The sequence below is a fragment of the Orussus abietinus genome, unplaced genomic scaffold, assembly GCF_000612105.2.
Source record: "Orussus abietinus isolate OABI.00-Male unplaced genomic scaffold, Oabi_2.0 scaffold53, whole genome shotgun sequence".
Classification (NCBI taxonomy): Eukaryota; Metazoa; Arthropoda; class Insecta; order Hymenoptera; family Orussidae; genus Orussus; species Orussus abietinus.
In genome coordinates this window covers 579,526-598,695 of record NW_019394239.1, presented here as the reverse complement: position 1 = coordinate 598,695, position 19,170 = coordinate 579,526, and the positions used below count along the sequence as shown (strand labels likewise).

At 46.1% G+C, this 19,170-nt stretch overlaps 2 protein-coding genes across 3 annotated transcripts in view; one reads left to right on the top strand and one right to left on the bottom strand.

Annotated features, from left to right (window-relative positions):
• LOC105694157 (optomotor-blind protein) overlaps window positions 1-19,170 on the top strand; it is a 136,540-nt gene that overhangs the window by 76,054 nt on the left and 41,316 nt on the right. The window lies entirely within an intron of this gene.
• On the bottom strand, window positions 17,409-18,059 carry LOC111673914. 2 transcript variants are annotated; one of them, XM_023432062.1, is made up of 2 exons: window positions 17,757-18,059; window positions 17,409-17,701 (listed from the first exon to the last, which is right to left on the bottom strand). In XM_023432062.1, the coding sequence occupies exons 1-2, from the start codon at window positions 18,023-18,025 to the stop codon at window positions 17,626-17,628; spliced, it is 345 nt and encodes a 114-aa protein (XP_023287830.1). In that variant the 5' UTR covers window positions 18,026-18,059; the 3' UTR covers window positions 17,409-17,625. The 2 variants fall into 2 exon arrangements, with proteins under 2 accessions (XP_023287830.1, XP_023287832.1); XM_023432064.1 differs by having other exon boundaries at window positions 17,852-18,059.

The following is a 19,170-nucleotide window of genomic DNA, read 5'->3' as shown; positions in this document are numbered from 1 at the left end:
AAACCAAAACTGTGAGACCAAGTCCGAGTTTTCTTATCACAATTCCTCAATACTGGATTAGGCATATTCTTCGAAGTCCAAATATAAATTTTATGAAGACTCGTAATTCACTGAAATACCATTGTATGCCAAAATGTAATGCATATCGGTAACCGTTATCATACTGGAGGCGCAAAAATGGGAGATTTCGCGGATTTGCCGAGAGTTTCGGTCGACGCGTTCGCAAACGTTGCGTAAAAAGTTGCCCCGGCGAATAATTATCGCGATCCTTTCCCACGATAATTCGCCTCGCCTCTTCCCTTCTGACCGGTGCACCGGGTAGCCGCGTTGCCGACCGGGTGCTCTAATGGATCTTGTCTTTTTCGTCGTTTAATCGGCCGTAATCTCGCGTAATAATCATCTCTCATCGGCGCGAAAGAGAAAGCTGCAGAGAGAAAGAGCGAGGGGAGAGCGAGGCCCGAGGAAGAGCAGAAAAAGCGGCCCCGAAGGAAAATGGAGCAAGTGCAAGATGCACCGGCCCGAGTGTCAGGAGGTGGCCTATTGCCAGGGAGGATGTCTTGTCTCGCATTTTTGTGCCAGGAGGTGCCCTCCATCGCTACTCTATTTTTGGCCAAACGTCTCGTGACGTCGAAAAGTGGCTCACTAGTTAACCGACCTTTTCGTCCCGTGTTAGTTCACACGTGGAGATGCTGCTCGAATTCTTGATGCTCATTGGGGAACCTTGGAGATGCTGCTCGGATTCTTCGACAGAACTCTTGCTCTCATTTTCCCTTTTTCAAATTTACGTAGGTTAAGATAGGTTGATGTTGGTTGGGGGAGATACTGTTCAAATTTTTTATGTTGATTGGGGAACCTTGGAGATGCTGCAATAATTCTTGATACTGATCAAGGAGCCCACATTGTGCAACAGTCTTATCTGCCTTCTAGATGGTGCGAACTCTTGTTCTCACTTTATTCGAAATTTCGGTAGGTTAGGCTAGATTGATGTTGACCGGAAGAGATACTGCTTAAATTCTTGACGTTGATAGAGGAACCTTGGGGATGTTGCTTGAATTTTTAATCCTAATCAGAGAACCGACTTTGTCCATGATTGTTGTCTACTTTCTAGATGGTGCGAACTCTTGTTCTCACTTTCAAATTTTGGTAAGTTAAGCTAGTCTCCAGCTGGCAAAAAAGTGCGACAAGTAGCAAGCACTAAAATAAATAAATGCAGTTAGTAATGCAGAGGGCGACAATGTCGTTATGATAACATGAGAGGTGTTGAGAATGTTAGTCGACGTCAGTAAAATAGATTATATTAGCTGATGTTCCGTACGAAACCATGAACCACGATCTCCACCCTTTTTGCGTTATTTCGAAAATCTTGGGTACAAAAGCCCTTCCAGAGCGCACATTGCAAGATAACCAATAATCTCCTGGCACGTATTTATAAAACAGTCCCCAACGTTCCCCAGATGATTCCGAGGTGTTGAAACAATCGCGCTCGCGAATTCACATCGACCTTTATTTCATCAGCCCCTCGCTTCCGCCATCTTGGGCCCGAACGGAACAAACGCCGTCCGCCTTATCCCCTGTACAAACCCAAAACTCTCATTAGTTAATTAACCGGATCCCCATACCTGGGAATAAATAAATGTTCCCGGGAACAATGGACTTTTCCATCCCGTAATCAAGCATCCGAGGGTACATTTCGCGAAGTTAAGCGCCTCCCCCGTATAATTCCATTTCCGTTCACGTTTTCCTTCTGCCAACAGATCAGGGATTTTTTATCACGGGGGAGGTTCGTTTACGTGCACCCTCCAGCAGGGGATAGACCAGGGCGTGTTAGTTAGCTTGGTTATGTTGACCCGTGCGATTTTCCCCGAACACGTCGCTCTTGGGGCACATCGACGAGGGATGCATTAAGGATTCCCGGGGTTGATTCGTCGGCATCGACCTCTTCGGGGTCGCGCTCTTTCTCCTTCTTCTCCCCGAGGGGATGGGCTGCTGTCGTTGGGGTCGAACGTTCGGGGATGTTCGGGGATGTTCGGCCGGCGGGGGACTAAGCTCTCCGCGCGGTTGGCCGGGTCTCGGGGGTAAGGCACACCATCGGTTTAATAGAATCGAACAGGCCGTAAGGTGATCCCCGGCGATCTATCTTTCACTCCTGAGCGGTCCAATTGAGACCTCCCCGTCTGATCCGACATCCCCCGGCGTCTATAAACAGCCTCCAGGCGTGTGCCCGTCCATTTCCCGCAAGAGGGACGGCGAACGCGTGTTTCGCCCCAAACTGATGGATTCCTGCCCAGGACGGCTCCGGCCTCTTTTCTCTCCCTCGGTTTCTATAAGTAATAGCGGGGGACCGAGTTCTTCCCTCCTCTCTCTTCCTCTGCACCCTCTTCAAGGGATAGACGGAAGACCCGCGTCGCGGCGTCGCGAGTTTGCACGGGGTTGACGCGTCGAGGACGACGCTGCAGTCCGGGGACCGACTTCTTGATGTTTCCCTGTCGGAAAAAATTAATTATTAAAAGTATAGAAATATAATTGTTAGAGGGCTAGAAGAATAATTGTAGGGTATATATGGAACTGTGGTTTGGAATGGCATTCAACACGTTCCGGGTCACGTGTAGCACAGATAATACGCGTTAACCTCGACTTGTACACGGCGTGGCACGAAACGTGTTAAAAAAGGTTTTAAAAAAGGTTTTCCTGGATATCTCGTGTAGTATAAACCATAAGCGTAATGGAAAAAACTAGTGAAATTGTAGGAAATTCAAAATGGCGTCTCAGCGACGCTGCACAGAGCGGACGCTGTTACGAGTTGCGTGCGTTGTCCAACTATTTCGGGAATTAATTCAGTTGATGGAAGAAGTCACTTTCTGATCTGTTCTTCTCTTTTCCAACATGCTCATTTGCATACACCATACATTCATGTATATGTATGATTCAGCCTTACGTGTATTTGACCTACATATATTCAATTTTCCATTGAAATGGAATGAAAATCTATTTAAAATAGGAAATGCAAAATGGTTTCATTATTCTTGTATAAAATGGGAAATAGAAAATGGCATTTTACATTTTAGAACTATTTGAAATGTATTCGATTGAAATAGTTACCTAGCTCTGTAATACGATTTGTGGTTGTTTGATATCGGGAATTAGTACCCGATAATCGAGGTTTATGGAGAGTTAACGATCGAACTCGCTCGAGGGCGAAACTTGATTAACCTTAGAATCCATTCGGCGGAATTTCGGGCAAATGTGCATTTCCGGACGAAAACGGGGCGGACGACGGCCGGGAAAAATCGCGCGTCCGTTCTCGCTACGTTTTCCTCGGGTGAGTAGCGATGTAACGCGAATAATTCGGCGGAACAAAACCAAGCGCGCCGTTTCCTCCGTGAAATCCGCGGAAAATCGGCGGAACGCGCGACGCGTCGGTCGCTGCGGGCTGATGCAGCCCGATGCAACCCGATGCGGCTCGCGAAGCGATTTTCGCGGCCCGCCGGCGAATTTTCGCGCTCGAATCGAGCCTTGCAGAAAAAAGGCGAGCGGGAAAAACGTGCGCGTGCTCGAGCGGATCGGCCGCAGGCCCCCGGGAAACGGTTTACAATTTTCCAAATCCGCCTGTGCGGAAATTGGAAAAAATGGAATCCCATCCGTCCGCCGCGACGTACCGTCGCGATTCCATGAAAAAAACGCCGACGGACTGGGACGGGGCCGCGTGAGTGCGCGCGATTTTTGCCATCTGCGTTGTACTCGTGCGGGGGCGAGAACCCCTTGAAAATAAAAAAAAAAAAGGAGTGGATGCACCGTTCTGCCAACCTCGCTGATCCATGTACCTATATTTCAGTCCGCCATTGATGTGACTCTTGCGTTGGTGATGCAAACTAAAACTGTCCTTCGATGTTAAAAAAAGGGCAAAACGCATCCTCCCGGTGGCGTAAATTATTAGCAATAATTCTCACCTCCTGAAGGTAATATAGAAGTGTCATATATATGTACCAAAAATTCAAAATATTAAATTTTTCGACAAACTGGATGCACAGAATAATTTTAAACTTTAACAGGCGATTATGGAGGTCCTAATAAAGGTTTTGAAATTCACGAAATTTAATTTTTCGAGAGAAAAACTTTGTTGGTTCTTATCCGGAATAAATAAGACATTTTCTCTTCAAAAAATGAAATATGGAAGGTTTTACGGCCATCGTTAGAACCTCCATAATTATGTGTTGGAGTTTAAAATTATTCGGTGCAACCAGTTTGGAGAAAAGTTTTATAAATATTTTTAGGTTTTAATATTTATAGAATGACCCTTTCATATCACCTTAAGGTGACGTGAAAACCGAGGTGAAAGAAATTCTTCCAACTAATGTGGCACGACACATACGCTCGTGTCTATCCTTGCGGCGGTGACGCCATCTTGAATATTTTGGACCCATGAGCACTTATAAATCACGCGGAATATCCGAGAATTTCACTCAACGTGTTTCAGGAACCGATCACGAAGTTTTCCAGATGGAATTAAGCCATTATAGCCATATTTTCTTATTTCCAGGTTTTAAAAGTCTTCAATTCTAACCCTTCAAATGTCTTGAAGTATCGAAAAAATGCACCAACGACGCCATCTTGATTCTAGTTTGACATAACTGAATAGTTTATGGATATTAGGACCTTCCGAGAGACTAGTCACTCGGAATAAACAACAATTCCATTCAGTAACAAATGACAGTCGGCGTTAAAATTGCCAACATTTCAGTGATTTCCAACGATCTCCCTTGATTTCCGCTTGCAATATATAGCCGATTCTCACACGATTGCCCGCGTTGAAATCCCGATTTCCTGACTAAACAACACCTAGGAATTTTTCTCAGAGCCTGCAAATTTGCGAGTTAAGTTTAAAACGATTCAACGCACTCAGTTCCCTGAAAAGTTTGATAATCCCACGCCGGAGGCCACTTCACGTCAATTTAAAAATTCTGGAGAGATATAACCGGGAATCCTGGTCCAAGATCGTAGTAAACAACCTCGTGTATATATATACACGATCGTAGTTAACAACCTCATGTATATATATACACGAGATTGTTTACCGAGTTTCGTTTGTGCGTCGAGCGTTCGGTGCACGTGCACCGAACGTGTACGACGCACACCGAACATGTACAAACGCGCACGGATCCGCAGGGTGCGACGCGCTGCCGGAGGTGACGCAAGGCTCGTCGACTGCAGGTTCGTCCACAGCTCAGCTACGCGCACGTCCCGCGCGCATCGCAGGTCGCGCGCGCACTCATGGGGGCCTTCACCCGCGCGGAGCGTGCGCCCGCATTTCGCCTGTGTCCGTCGGGCGGGCACGTCGGGACGCGCAGCTGGCGCACGCTGTTCGCGCGTGTGGTGTAGGTGCGCGGGGGTTGTGCGTGTGTCGCGTACGCCGCCGGTACGTATACGAAGGGGAAGCCGAAGGGCGTTTCCAGAGGCGGTCCTTTCCACCGCCCGGAGGAGCGCACACGCGACGGGGTGGGGGCGATTGCATATCCGCGCGAGTACGAGGGCTCGTTGCGCGATCAAAATATTCGGCATCGCTTATTCCCAATTAATGCGCCCCCGGGGTTGCCCGCTTCGCTGGCTCCGCCATTATTTTTCGCCGCTCGCGCGGCTACCTACCAATTTCCGCCCTTTTCCCGAACCCGCCCCCGCGAACGCAGCTTTGTCCACCGCCAAGCCAGCGACCGGCCACGGGCCGTTAACTCGCGCTTTCCGCCTCGTACTTTCTCGAATAATTAACCTCCACTCCGCTCGCGAATTACCCGATTTTCGCCCACGTGAAATACGGACTCGTTACTCTCGCCACTGCGCGGGCGTTTCACTCCTCTGCGACGAATTTTATTTCTCGCCAAATTTCTGGCCAGAATTAAGGTAGTATGAAAGTGCGATATATACATACCAACAAGTGAAAATATTTCTTAAACTTTTCTCCAAACTGGGTGCACCGAATTATCTAAAACTTTAATATGTGATTATGGAGGCTCTAAGGAAGAACGCGCTGCCCGTGAATTTTCATGTTTCGAAAAAGAAAATCTTTTTTTGGTTCTTATCCGTGAAAAGTACACCATTTTTTTTTCGAAAAATAAAATTTCATGAGCAGCGCATTGTTCCTTAGGACCTCCATAGTCACATGTTAAAGTTTCAGATAATTCGGTGCATCCAGTTTGGAGAAAAGTTTTATAAATATTTTGACATTTTCTTATGTATATATCACACTTTCATATCACCTTAAGGGGGCATTTAATAGCAAAACGTGAAAATATTTATAAAACTTCTCCAAAACGGGTGCACTGAATAATTTGAAACGTTCGCATGTGATTAGGCCCTAGTTAAGAGCTTCTCATTTTGTTTTATGAAAGAACACCTCTTTATTTTTCCGGGACAGGAAAGAAGCAAATATATTTTCTTTTTCGTGAATTGAAATTTCCTGAGTTTCGAGACCTTCGTTAGGACCTCCGTAATCATGTGTTAAAGTTTCTAATTGATTTGTGCATCCAGTTTGATGAAATGTTTTATGTATGAAAGGCGAAAGAGGCATTGGAGTCATTGAAAATATTGATTTTTGACATTTTTGGAGACCAGGAGGAAGTTTCGTTTTTGGATAGCGTTCCGCTCGGGGGTTTGATTCCGTGAGTTTCGACTTCGGAAACTTCTGCGGGAAACTCGAGAGCGGAGGACTGGATGATTTTCCAGGCATATTAATATTGCTTTCGCAAACATCGAACGTATCTTCTCCGGAACGATTTCCGATCGAGTACTTGAACTTCCGATCGTTCACTTTGCATTCGCCACTTACGAGAGACTCTCGAGTCAATTAAAATCTTTCGCATTCTCGGGCACTATCAGAGTGATTTTTTATTTATTTCCACATTATCTCCAAATAATTTTCACCATGCGAGCTGAGAATGTCACATGTTAATTTTCTTTATTACCATGAACACGTCTTTGTGATTAATTATTAATTCGGTCTTAATTATTCCAGCACTTTTAGGCGCTTTTGTCCGCCACGTGGCTATGATGCCTCTTTTGTTTATTTCTACACTACCTCCAAATCATTTTGACTATGCAAGCGGAACATTTCACGACACGCCTATTTTTTTTTTATTAACGTGAACACACCATTGCGATTAATTATTAATTCGGTCTTAATTATTCATCCACTTTCAGGCGACTTAGCCGCCGTGGTTTTTATTTATTCCTACATCATCCTTAAACAATTTTGACCATGTGAACTAAAGAATGTCAGGATTTACAAATTGGTACTTTTTTCTTCTTTTTAACCGAGCTTTTCTTTGCGATCAATTATTAATTCAGTCCTAACCATTCCAGATAAAAAAGCTAAATTCATAAATCTTTCACGTTTCAGCTTTGCTCTCGGTTTCGTAATAAACGCACTTTATTACGCGTTAAATCGATCCCGTCGCTCTAGCTCTTCTGAATTTCCTCGACGGGGGAATTCGCGCTTCCCCCGCATCCTCCATTAGCTTCGAGATTTGCGGAAATAAGGAGCGGGCCGCGCCGCGACGCGTGGCGTCCCTCAAAGGGAACCCCCCCCTCGGGGGTGCACCTTTGCGCGGATTCTCGGAGACGCCGTAAGAATCCCCGGAATTCGGGGCGTCGGAGTTTAAGGGCGCCGAGTCTTCGAATGGGAGTCAAAAACCTCAGGGAGGCCGGGACGCGGAGACAAAGCGGAAACGCGGCCGGAAAAACGAACACCGCGAGGAGAAAAATGCTCCGACGCACCCGGGCTAATTGCCGGTGCGACGATTACCGACAATTACCGGGGAGCGTTTACCGGCGTCGCGGCGCTAAATCTCCCCGGCGGAGCGGAAACGGGACCTCCGCCTTCGAGCGTTCCCAAAATAAATGGGGAAAAAATTCGGAAACGCCCTACCGCGGTTAAGGTTTCTCTTTTTCTTTTCTCTTTCTTTTTTTCTGCGGAATCGCTCTCGAACGCTAAGAGCAAGAACGATTGACGAGCACATATGACGCCGAGTGGGTAGTCAGGTGGATGTGGTTATGTGTACTTGGCGCGGAACTCTATCGAGGTTTATTTTTTTTAATTACGAGGAATTCGGGGTTTTAAGCGATCCAGGAAAATACCACACGCTGGGTTGTTGCCAGGCTGCGGATTTTTGAGATGTCGAGGATGAGGAGTTGATTTGAGGAGAGAAAACGCGGATACGATATTTGAAATTTCGGATTTTTCCGCCCGTTGTTTTCCCCTATTTCCTTCGGTTGAGTTTAGATATATGCGTCGGAAGAGAAATTCAGGAACGATTAACACGAATATAAGTGGTAAGCGTGCACTTACGGGTATGTATTTGGCGCGATACTATACCGAGCTATGTTTTCTCGACCGAGAGAAATTCGGATTTTCCGCGTCTCTCAGAAAATACACTTTGCGGTGGTTATTACCTCCCGGAAGGAAATTTTCCGAAGCAGAATCTAGGAAACATTGATGCATACATGTGCTAAGCATGTACTTGGCGCCAGACTCTGCCGAATTATTTTTCTCCCGGCTGGGGATATTCGGATTTTCCATTACTTCCAACGGAATACCTTTCTGAGGTATTACCTAATGGAAGGAAATTTTGAGAAACGAAATCCAGGAACCATCGATGCGTACATGTGTTGCTAAGCATGCACTTGACGCGAGACTCTGCCGAGCTATTTTTCTTCCGATTGGGAGAAATTCGGATTTTCCATTACTTCCAAAACTACCCCTTACAGCGTTATTACCTTGAAGCAGGGAATTTTGCGAATGATGTCGAGTTCAGAATCGTCATGACGAGGACCCGATTCGAGGAGAACAACCGCCCCCTGGCCCCTTCAACGCCCGACTGCTCGACCCGCGCTCTTTCGGCGACCTCGGAAGCTCCGTTCCCGAACCGCGTAAACGCAGCGGCTCACCCGCTGCGGGGATTTTAGTTCCCGTTGTTTTGCGCCCTTCCCTTTGGCTGAGTTCCGAGGCGCGCGTCGAGAGCGAAACCTCTTCTCCGCGGTCCCTGACATGCGGAAAACGCGACTACCGATTCCATTACGCCCGTCGCTGGGCGAGTTAACCTCACTTTTCTTTTTCGGGGAAATCCCGGACTATTCGAGGCGCGAGCCCGACTCGGAAAATAGGACGGGTGCTCCTATGCGTGTGTAAGGACTTTAGGTGGTAGTTTAGCATGGCGGCGTGATGTTGTCGGAGGGTAAATATTAATTAGCGCAGCTCTGTGTTCATTTCATTCCGGCCGGCCGTGCTCCGGCCGACGCGCCGACGCACCCGACGCGGCGACGCCCGACGCCGCAACGCCGGCACGTCACCCAGGACCGACGCCGCGTTACACCGAGTAAACACATTTCGCCCGACCTCCTCACACCTTCCGTGAATTCGGCTTCCCCGCTATTATTCGTCCACGCTCCTACATATTTAGTATCGATGACTCTTTGAAAACATCCATATTTCAATTGAATTTTTATCCCGGTATTTTTATCGCCATTTTGGAAAATTTTGCCCCGAGAGAAAAAAATCCATATTCGATTTCATGGAATCGTTCGTGGAATTTATTAATAAGAGATATTCTTCGTCATTAGAAAAGGGAATTTCAGATTTTTAGCGATTTAAGGCGATATGAAAGGGTCATTCTATATATATAACGTCAAAATATTTATAAAACTTTTTCCCAAACTGGGTGCACCAAATTATCTGAAACTTTAACACATGATTATGGAGGCCCTAAAGAATAACGCGCTGCTCATGAAATTTCCTTTTTCGAAATAAATGTTTCTTTGGTTCTTGTCCGAGATAAATACACATTTTTTTTTCGAAAAATGAAATTTCACGAGCATCGCGTTCTTCCTTTGGGTCTTCATAATCATGTGCTGAAGTTTCAAATTATTCGGTGCACCCAATTTGGAGAAAAGTTTTATAAATATTTTGACTTTTTGGTATGTATATACATACCAATGTACATGTCACTTACATATCACCTTAAGGCGATGCGAAAGTGGCGTCAGAGGTCTCGTTTATGAAACTTTTCTCCGAACTGGGTGTACCGAATCGTTTCAAACTTACCAATCTGAATATGGAGACTATAAGGAAGGTTTCAACGCCCATGGAATGTCAAATTTTTAAAAATTTGTTCAGAGAGTTTTAGAATTTTTTATGAAAATTTAAATTTTATGACTGCAAGGACCTTCCTTGCTACTTTTGTATCCCCTTAATAGAGCTGAAGGGAATGTTTGAAACATGTGACAGGGTTTGTGAAACAATATTTGCGACGGATAGTAGAAAAAATGTGCGTTCGGGCAATTTGGTACAGTGGGTGTATAATCATTCAAGAATGGTGGATATAAGAGATTTTTGGATACAAGCTCTTCAATTTTCCTCACTCCGGACGAGAGGAGTCTCGTTGACGCTTCAATGCCGCTCGGGGTGCGTTTTCAAGGCTGGGCAAACAGCTCGGGGCGGTTAAGGAGGCTCGGATGAAAACCATTTTTCTTTTCGCAAAGACACGGTCGCCGAGCTGGGGGATGCTCCTTTCCAGCTCGCGAGGACCGATGGACACTTAAGGTGATACGAAAGGCGCTGAAACACTTAACCGACAACGATAAAATAAATGAAATAAAATTCATCTATATATTATTATTGGAGGTAACTCCATTTGGATACTTCCGATACTTAACGCCTGTTGGATACTTAAGGCGATGTGAAAGTGGCAACGCAGAGGACTCGTTAATGAAACTTTTCTCCGAATTGGGTGTGCCGAATCGTTTCAAACATTATACCAAGAATATAAAGGCTTTAAAGAAAACCCTGACACCCATTAAATTTCAGTTTTTATCAAAAATCTTCTAAATACCTGTAAAGAAATTTAAAAAGGAATTGAAATTTCATGGATGCCAGGACTCTCTTTATAGCTTCCATATTCACGTTGTGGACTTTAAAATGATTTGGTACACCCAGTTCAGAGAAATATTTCACGAACTAAAACCTCTTTGACGCCACTTTCATATTACCTACATTTCGGCTATTTAATCGATGATGCTATACCTGTAGACACGATGCATATCGATATGCTATTGACATCATACTTCTTGGTAAACGGCTCACCGGCTGTAGGGTTGTTAAGTTTTCCTCGAATTGCAAAATTTCGATTGTCGATCGTCAAAACTTGGCTTGAAATTTTCGGATGCTGTGTCGGATTGCGGTGCGGAAATTTTTGATCAAGGAGCAAAGAGGCCGGGGCGGAAACGGGCTGGATTCTTAAATCGCGCGATAACCACGAACCCCGTGGTTTCAACGAACGGTCGGCCTCATTGTCACTGAAGCCGGCGAGAAATAAACGAAAAACCGAGGACGACGAGGGCGCCGAGGCCGATGCGCGTGGAGGCCCCTGCGAGAGGACATCTCCGTCGCTCACCATCGAAGCGTGAGGCCGACACGTCCCGCGGCTCTTCTTTCGTCGTTTGTCCCGACTAAGCCGGCGCGACATCTCGAAACCGCGACATGTCTTTTAGCCTCTGGCACGTCCTTCGCAGAGGCCCGAAGACACGCTGCCCCCAGGTGCCCCCAGGTGCCCCCAGATGCCCCCTCCCTTCCGATTAGCGGACCCACCCTGATAAACCCAAAGTTGTGGAATTCGCGTTTACAGGCGCAAAGCTAGTGGAAATAGGGCGGTAGATATAAACATTAAAGGTTTATCCACCCACGGTGTTTTCCCTACATTCAGTATACATTAATAAGAAACGTTGATTTTTAACGCGTCGTTTGCGATGCGTTTATCCCAGCCGAGAAGAAACGTTTGCTTTAACGCAACATCTTAACGTTATTTCAACGTACAGTAAACGATTATGAACGAATTTATTCCTGGATATAACTCCATAATGAACACAAAGTAGCGGAATTCCCGTTTTATGCACGTAAAATTCCTGAAAATAGGGCTCTGGGTGTACACATTCGGAAGTGTTGAAAATATCTACGGACAAATGTTAAAGGGATGAACGTTTCACGGAGGCCATGACCGTCCTAATAGCTTCCATATTCACGTCGTGAAGTTTGAAACGATTCGGTACACTCCATTCGGTGAAAAGATCCATAAATGATTTTTGACGCCACTTTCGCATCACCTTAAGGAGCCAGACTTCTGGGGACGCGTCTCCTTGTCTTGAGACATCTCGGCGACGATCCTGGCAGGATTCGAGGAATATCGCGAGGTCCTGCGAGGTATCGCTTTTTGCCTCATCCTGCGTCAGCGTGAAAATTGGCCACATCCTGGGCTAGCCGGGTATTACGTGTGGGGGTATCGCAAGGGTACGGTTAGGGAGTTGCTGACAGCTTCGGAATTACGGTTCTCCTTCCGCTCCTCGTCCTTTTTTCCCTCGAGCTGTTCCTTGCCCCTCCTTACCTCGATTTCGCCCTCCTTGCCGCGCTCGAGAACCTGTTCGAATCTTCGCGCCGTCCGCGCATCACGCGAGGCCCTCGTCTCCGGCGCGAAAGTGATCGCCGATTAGGTCGGCATGTATCGATTTGCCCCCGTGGTTCCCGATTTCCCGCGGAATCTCCGTATCCTTCGCCTTAGACATCCTTCCTCACCTTTGCCACCTTTCGTGCATCCTCAGTCTCCTCTGTAAAGTCGTTAAGGTGAAGCGAAACACGTCGAGGAACTTGATCGACGTCGATAAAGAAGATTTTTCTAAATGCCTACGTTGCCGATGTTCGTTTTTATATTGACAGCTGTGTCAAATTATATTGGGTATTGTACTAAATGGCATACTCCACCTGTCGCTTTCATACAATAAGTATAAAGAAATCGAAGTAAAACTCCAGAAATCCTCTGGATTCATGCTTTCTGGGGCCCTAATTGACTGCAGAGGGACCCCCTACGCCATCTGTGATTTCCAGGTCAATTAAATTTTCTCTCCGAGACCTCGTATTACCGTCGTTTTCGCATAGAAGCGCATACAACACTTTTTTTGCCTTTATCCCGTTCAAATGCGAGTTTATCGATTACCAGAGTGTTCTAAATTGTCGTAAAATTGTCCTTACCCTTTCGTTTCTCATATCAGAGCCTTCGATAATTGTATATGGATCGAAATATGAGAGCTCGACGCCATTTTGATTCTGGTCTAGGCTAAGTTAAACAATTTTTTTGAAAAATCCAAATTTTGAATGTGTCCGGACAATTCTTAGATGATCAGGAGTGACGTGTCAAAGTTTCGGACAGTTTGGTCTAATACCCTTAAAAAAAAGTGTTGTATTCGACTGCTCGACTGATTTGAAGGGGGTTTCACTTCACCTTAACAGCCTCCCAATGTACATGTGCGCCGTCCGCTGCGGGGCTGTTAACACATTCGCGACCGGCAAATTTTTCCCGTTTTAAACACCAAGTACCGGCGAAAATAATGAAATTCTGAAACTTGTTGCCGCAAACTTGTATCGTGTATCGTTATGGACGTGATTCACGTCAGCGGCAATCAGGAATAGAATTTAAAACGACGTGAATTCACGTCAGCGGCAACCAGGAATAGAACTTGAAAAGACGTGAATTCACGTCAGTGGTCGCGAATGTGTTAAAACGAAAAAGACATTTATAACAAATTTAAAAAGACCTGTCTGCAGTTACCACACCCGGCAAAAGAATTCACGGTCATGAAAAGATAATTTACTTGCTTCGACAACTACAAACACTTGAAAATGGACCAGGAAAATTTTTATCCGGAAATAATTTTATTATGTCGAAAACAAAAAGCGATTACTTTACTGAGGGTGCACAAATTCTATTCGTGGTTACAGAATTTCATTCATTTCAATTTTTCAGGACAATTTTACAACAATTTAGAACACACTGGTAATCGATAAACTCGCATTTGAACGGGATAAGGGCAAAAAAAGTGTTGTATGCGCTTCTACGCTAAAACGATGGTAATATGAGGTCCCGGAGTGAAACTTTAATTGACCTGGAAATCACAGATGGCGCAGGGGTACCCTCTGCAGTCAATTAAGGCCCCAGAAAGCATGAATCCAGAGGATTTCTGGAGTTTTACTTCGATTTCTTTATAATTATTGTATGAAAACGACAGGTGGAGTATGCTATTTGGTACAATACCCAATATAATTCGACACAGATGTCAATATAAAAACGAGCATCGGCAACGTAGACATTTAGAAAAATCTTCTTTATCGACGTCGATCAAGTTCCTCGATGTGTTTCCCTTCACCTTAATATGTGTAGGTTAGGAAGGGTTTTTTTAAAGTGTGGTCAAAGTGGGTTGCGGCCGTTTCGGAGAGGGTGCGATACAGTTCTGCGGAAATTTCCAGATGTAAAAGGGAGTCAAAGGTGGTTTATTGGAAATTGGTCGATGCGCGGGGATCGTAACTCCTAACCGCAATTCTCTTCGGAAATTTGCATGACGCTTCCGGTTCCTGGACGCGCGCCGTCGCGTGACTCGCGACGCCTCATCCAGGTGTCTCGCAACCACACAAAGACGAAGCCGGAGGGGAAATAAAGTGGCATTGAGAAAAATACACGTTTCCGGAGACTAGTCGTTGCGCAATTCGTGACGCATCTCGCCGGTCACGCCGGTCTCGTTAGGGAGATCTGGTTGAATCCACGCCGGTAAAAAAAGACGCAAAAAATTCCAGAATCATGTTTGGGAAGTTTCGAGTACGCACTAAATTTATTATGTGTTTCTTGTAAATACTGTGATATTCTGCCAGACGGTTCAAGGACTCTAAAATTGTTTAAACGTTTGTAAACAGTGCGTATTGATTTAAATCGTCAGATTGAATATATCATTTTCGTGTTAAATGTATACTTCAATTGTACCAAAATTTAGGAACGTTTTTAACGATGCAGGATTTAATGATCTCTAGATACTAGGTTTATGTTTTTTTATTTTCTTAATTTTTTAACTTTTATTTGCAAACTCGTTCTATGGTATGTTTGGGTTTAACGTTCTCTAAATTTCTTCATTTTTTACATTTCACTTGGGAATAAAGATTGTCATCTTAAAGGGCGATCGAAATTAGAAGTAAGATTCACTTTGTGGGTGTCGGTAGTTCCATTAATCACGAACGGCGTGGTTTTAGTCTCGACCACTGCGTAAGAGAGAAACGTAGAAACGGAAAGACGCGGAGAGCCGGCAACTCGGAAATCAAGGCTCATTCATAACTGACGGATGCTCGCGGCTAAGCGGTGATCCGTGGCGCTAGCAGTAGTCATTAGTTTCACGGCCAATCTGCGCGGTAGTTAGGATAGTTTTCTTGATTGACATAACTCATCTCGTTCCCCGGCACGTCGAATTCCCCTCCGGTATCCCAGAGTTTCCCAACCTTCCCAACCTTTCGAAGAGCGTTAACTCAGCATTTTCCCATTTCATCTTTTAAAAATGATCCCCAATGTCGCCAAATTTAGCTTAAAATGAAAACTGGCCAGTTTATCCACGGAAATATTATTTCATTAAAATAAAGGAGAAAAAAAATAGAATGAATTACAAATTCAGATTCACCGCAAGATCCATGATCAGCATTTCGTATAAGCAAGGAATACTTGACAATTTATCTCGAAAATATTATTTTCTATTAAGGAGAAAATGAAAAGAGAAATAGAATGAATTACAAATTTAGTTCCAATTCCGAGATTGGTGATCAGCATTTCGTGTAAGCACGGGGGTTGATTTTCTCGCCGTACGTAACCGTTCGCGAATTCGTTCAGCCAGAGTCGAGGGGCCATTCCTTTCGGTAATTTCGGGGTAATTTCCAGGGTGTATCCCGTTCCACGTTGATGGGGCAGCGCGTATAAATAATGCCGAGCAGGACGAGGCCGACATATGGCTCGTGTTCCGATCGAAAAGCCCGATATACCCCGAACTTCTATCGTATTACCGTGGGGACTATCTCTGGCAACGGAATCGCGGGCTTATGTGGGGTTTGGGATTATGGTCCAGCATCAGGAGATCACAGATCGGAGATCGTCGATACGAAGCGGCAAGAGGATGGCGGGGAAGCGGCGTAACGCGGTTAGATCCCTTCCAGATTTGACCGCTTTATCCTCGGTTTGAACCTCCGACCTCGCGATCGCTTTACCCCTTCGATTTAGCTCGATCAAGTTGCCCCATGAAAACCCCTTCGTCTACCTTCGACAACAACCAACCGGACCGACTCTTCAAGGCTCAAGAAAAAGCCTAAAGCTTTACCTATCAAAACCCACAAAACCTTCCGAAAAAACCCTAAAACCTTCGCAGAGGGATTTCGGTTACCTCTAAGCTCCGAGAGCTCTAGATAAAGCGCCTCGGGGCACGTAAGACTTATCACAGACACCTGTTAAGTTCTCGGAGATCAGTGGCTCGGTGCAAATTGCGCATAATTAGTCCATCTCTCCAGAACAGGTGTAGAAGTACCTTATCCCGTGTCGAGTGTTCTGCATTTCCCATGTTCGAAGTTCCTCTCCTGATGGACAAAGATGGATCAAGATGGCAGCGCGTCCGCGTCGCCAAGTAGTGCATGGGAGATCAGCGATTTTTCTCAGGTAACTTCCAAAGTGAGAGTGTTTGCTCGCACTCGGGTAGTTCTTCTGGAGGATCCGCTGCCAAAGGAGCCCGTATATTCGTCTCTCTTGTTCCCCATAGTCGGGAGACCAGCCGTCTCTTTCGTTTTAGCTCCACCAGAGGAACGTCCCGCGAACGATTCCCGCGAGTCTCGGCACTCGTCGCGTGCTGCTCCTAAAGACGTGCTTTACAAGCCGTCCGCCCCCCCCCCCCCCGGACACACACCAACTATCCTCGTCTTCGGGGTTCTGGCAGAGCAGCACGTACGATCACGTAAGCGGACTCGCTCGGAGGCTCGACACGCAGGGGTCCCGCGAAAGTGGCCGCGGACGGGATCGCGCGGAATACGGGGCCGGGCACGGAAACCCGCGCGGAAGGCGGAGAAGGCGAAGACGCGGCCACCGGGATGGAAAGAAAAGCCCGGCCCGTTAACATACCTCCACGCGATCCCGAACCTCGGGACGTCTCAATCGGCGCATCTTGAAGAGAACCCTCTCCCATCAGCATCTACTTGCACAGGACGTCCACGGAAAACCGCGTCCCTGGAGATGACACTATATCATTTTCCCACTCCCTTAAAGTGATGTCAAAGAGATCTCGTTTATGAAACTTTTCCGAACTCGATATACCGAGCCGTTTCAAACCATAAAATGAGAATAAAGAAACTACAAGGAAGGTCCTGCCCGTCATAAAATTTCAATTTTCCAAAACTTATTCATGTATACAATTTTTTATCAAAATTGAAATTTCATTAGTGTCAGTCTCTACATTCACATTGTAAAATGTGAAAAAAATTTCCCATCGCCTTAACCCGAACACAACTCGATGGGTCAATAATGTATACAACCACCCTTGTCAGATATATATTAAAACTGTCCTACAGTACCATAAAACAAGAAATACACGTACAAAACATCTAATCAACGCGCTAAATTATGTCAAGTATCAATCCTTCGCCAGGACGATGGAAGAGCTTGGATTGGCCGGATTCGTAGATCAAGGTCCATCCATAAAATGTTGCGTGATTGGATATAATCCCATGCAGCGGCGAAGGTCGCTGCCGCATTATCCTCGAAGTCTCTCCCACAAAGAATCTCCATGCTTAAATCCAGACGAGCGGCACCTCTCTCCTCTCCATAACCTAAAAGGAATCGAAAACCCATTTTCAGCGTTACCAGTAACCGGGGGAACCTAACCTGTCTGGTCCGCTCTGCGGAGCAGTCGCGGTGTTTATCGGGGTGATCAGCGGGGAAGCTCTCGAAGCGGCTAACAACGGCTTCTTCCGTATTACCGGCAGCCACGCCATGCGAGGTAGCGATCCGATCGCTGTGGTTCTCTTCGCCCGTTTATCCTGGACGGGCCTCGGCGGGATCCTGGCGCTTCCGCGGGTGCCCAGGTCGTGGCTCGGCCCGCGAAAGGGGGCGGAGAGGGGAACCCCCGCAGGGTTTCCCGGACGAAGAGCCATCCGGCGGACCACCACCTCGCGCGGCTGTTCCCGGGCGTCTGGGAGCGCGTCCACCGGGCGCCGGCGGCGCGCGCTTGCCCCCTCCCCCTCCCCACCCGCAGTCGCCGCTCCGCCGCCTACGAGCCGAGACCGAACGAGCGTCCTTCGGCCAATCGGCGCGTCCCGCGTTACCGCGGGGTCGTTATGCCTCGTCGTTATTTCCATAACGACTCGCTGAAAACGCCGGAGAGCGGATCGACGCGTGTGTTCGAGCGCGTGGGAAAGGGGACCACACCGGTGCGCCGTGACGCTCCGGAAGATGGCCGAGGAGCAGCCTGGCCAGATCTCGAGCCGGAGGCCATCTTGAAGGCGATCGGGAAACTTCGACCGCTCGATTCGGGAGCGGGGACTGCGGACGGTTTGCAGTTGGGGCGACGATTCTTTTTTAAGGTGATATGAAAGGGCCGTCCTACATATATAAAACGTTGAAATATTTATAAAACCATTCGAGAAACTGGGTGCACCGGATAATTTGAAACTTCAGCACGTGTTTATGGAGATCCTAAGAAAGAACGTGGTGTTTATGACATTTAATTAACATAAAATGTATGTATTCTTGAATCTAGTCTGAGATAAATAAAAAAATTTTTTTTATCAAAAATGAAGTTTCACGAGCTCCTCGTTCTTTCTTAGGGCCTCTATAATCAAGTGCTGATGTTTCCAACGGTTCGGTGCATCTAGTTTGGAGATAAATTTTGTGAATATTTATATGTTTTATATATGTATAGGATGACCCTTTCGTATCACCTTAACCGTTACACTGAGAAAAAAAGATGAATTGACTGAAACAAATATACATTATTGTCTAAATTATATATAATTACAAGAAATAATTATTTTGTCGAGAAGAAAAGTTATAACGTTGATTTAAACGAATTTTCTTTACTCTTCCTGATATCTCTTTGGACATATTTGATTGCAGGTTTCTTGCGTGAGACTGCGTGAATCGTGTGAAAGTAGGATGAGAAATAAATAGTTCAAGCCCTTCTTAATTTGTAAACCGATAGATGAGATGACGGTTGCCGGGGAATAGACGATGGGACCGCTTTTCGGTTTACGGGAGTCTTAAGTAATCCCGGAAGTGTCGCGATAACGAAAACGACCGA

Coding starts and splice junctions, on each gene's coding strand:
- LOC111673914 (XM_023432062.1), bottom strand. CDS start 18,025: ATGGCTCTTCGTCCGGGAAACCCTGCGGGGGTTCCCCTCTCCGCCCCC. Junction 17,702..17,756: donor CCGCAGAGCGGACCAGACAG/GTTAGGTTCCCC, acceptor GATTCCTTTTAG/GTTATGGAGAGGAGAGAGGT.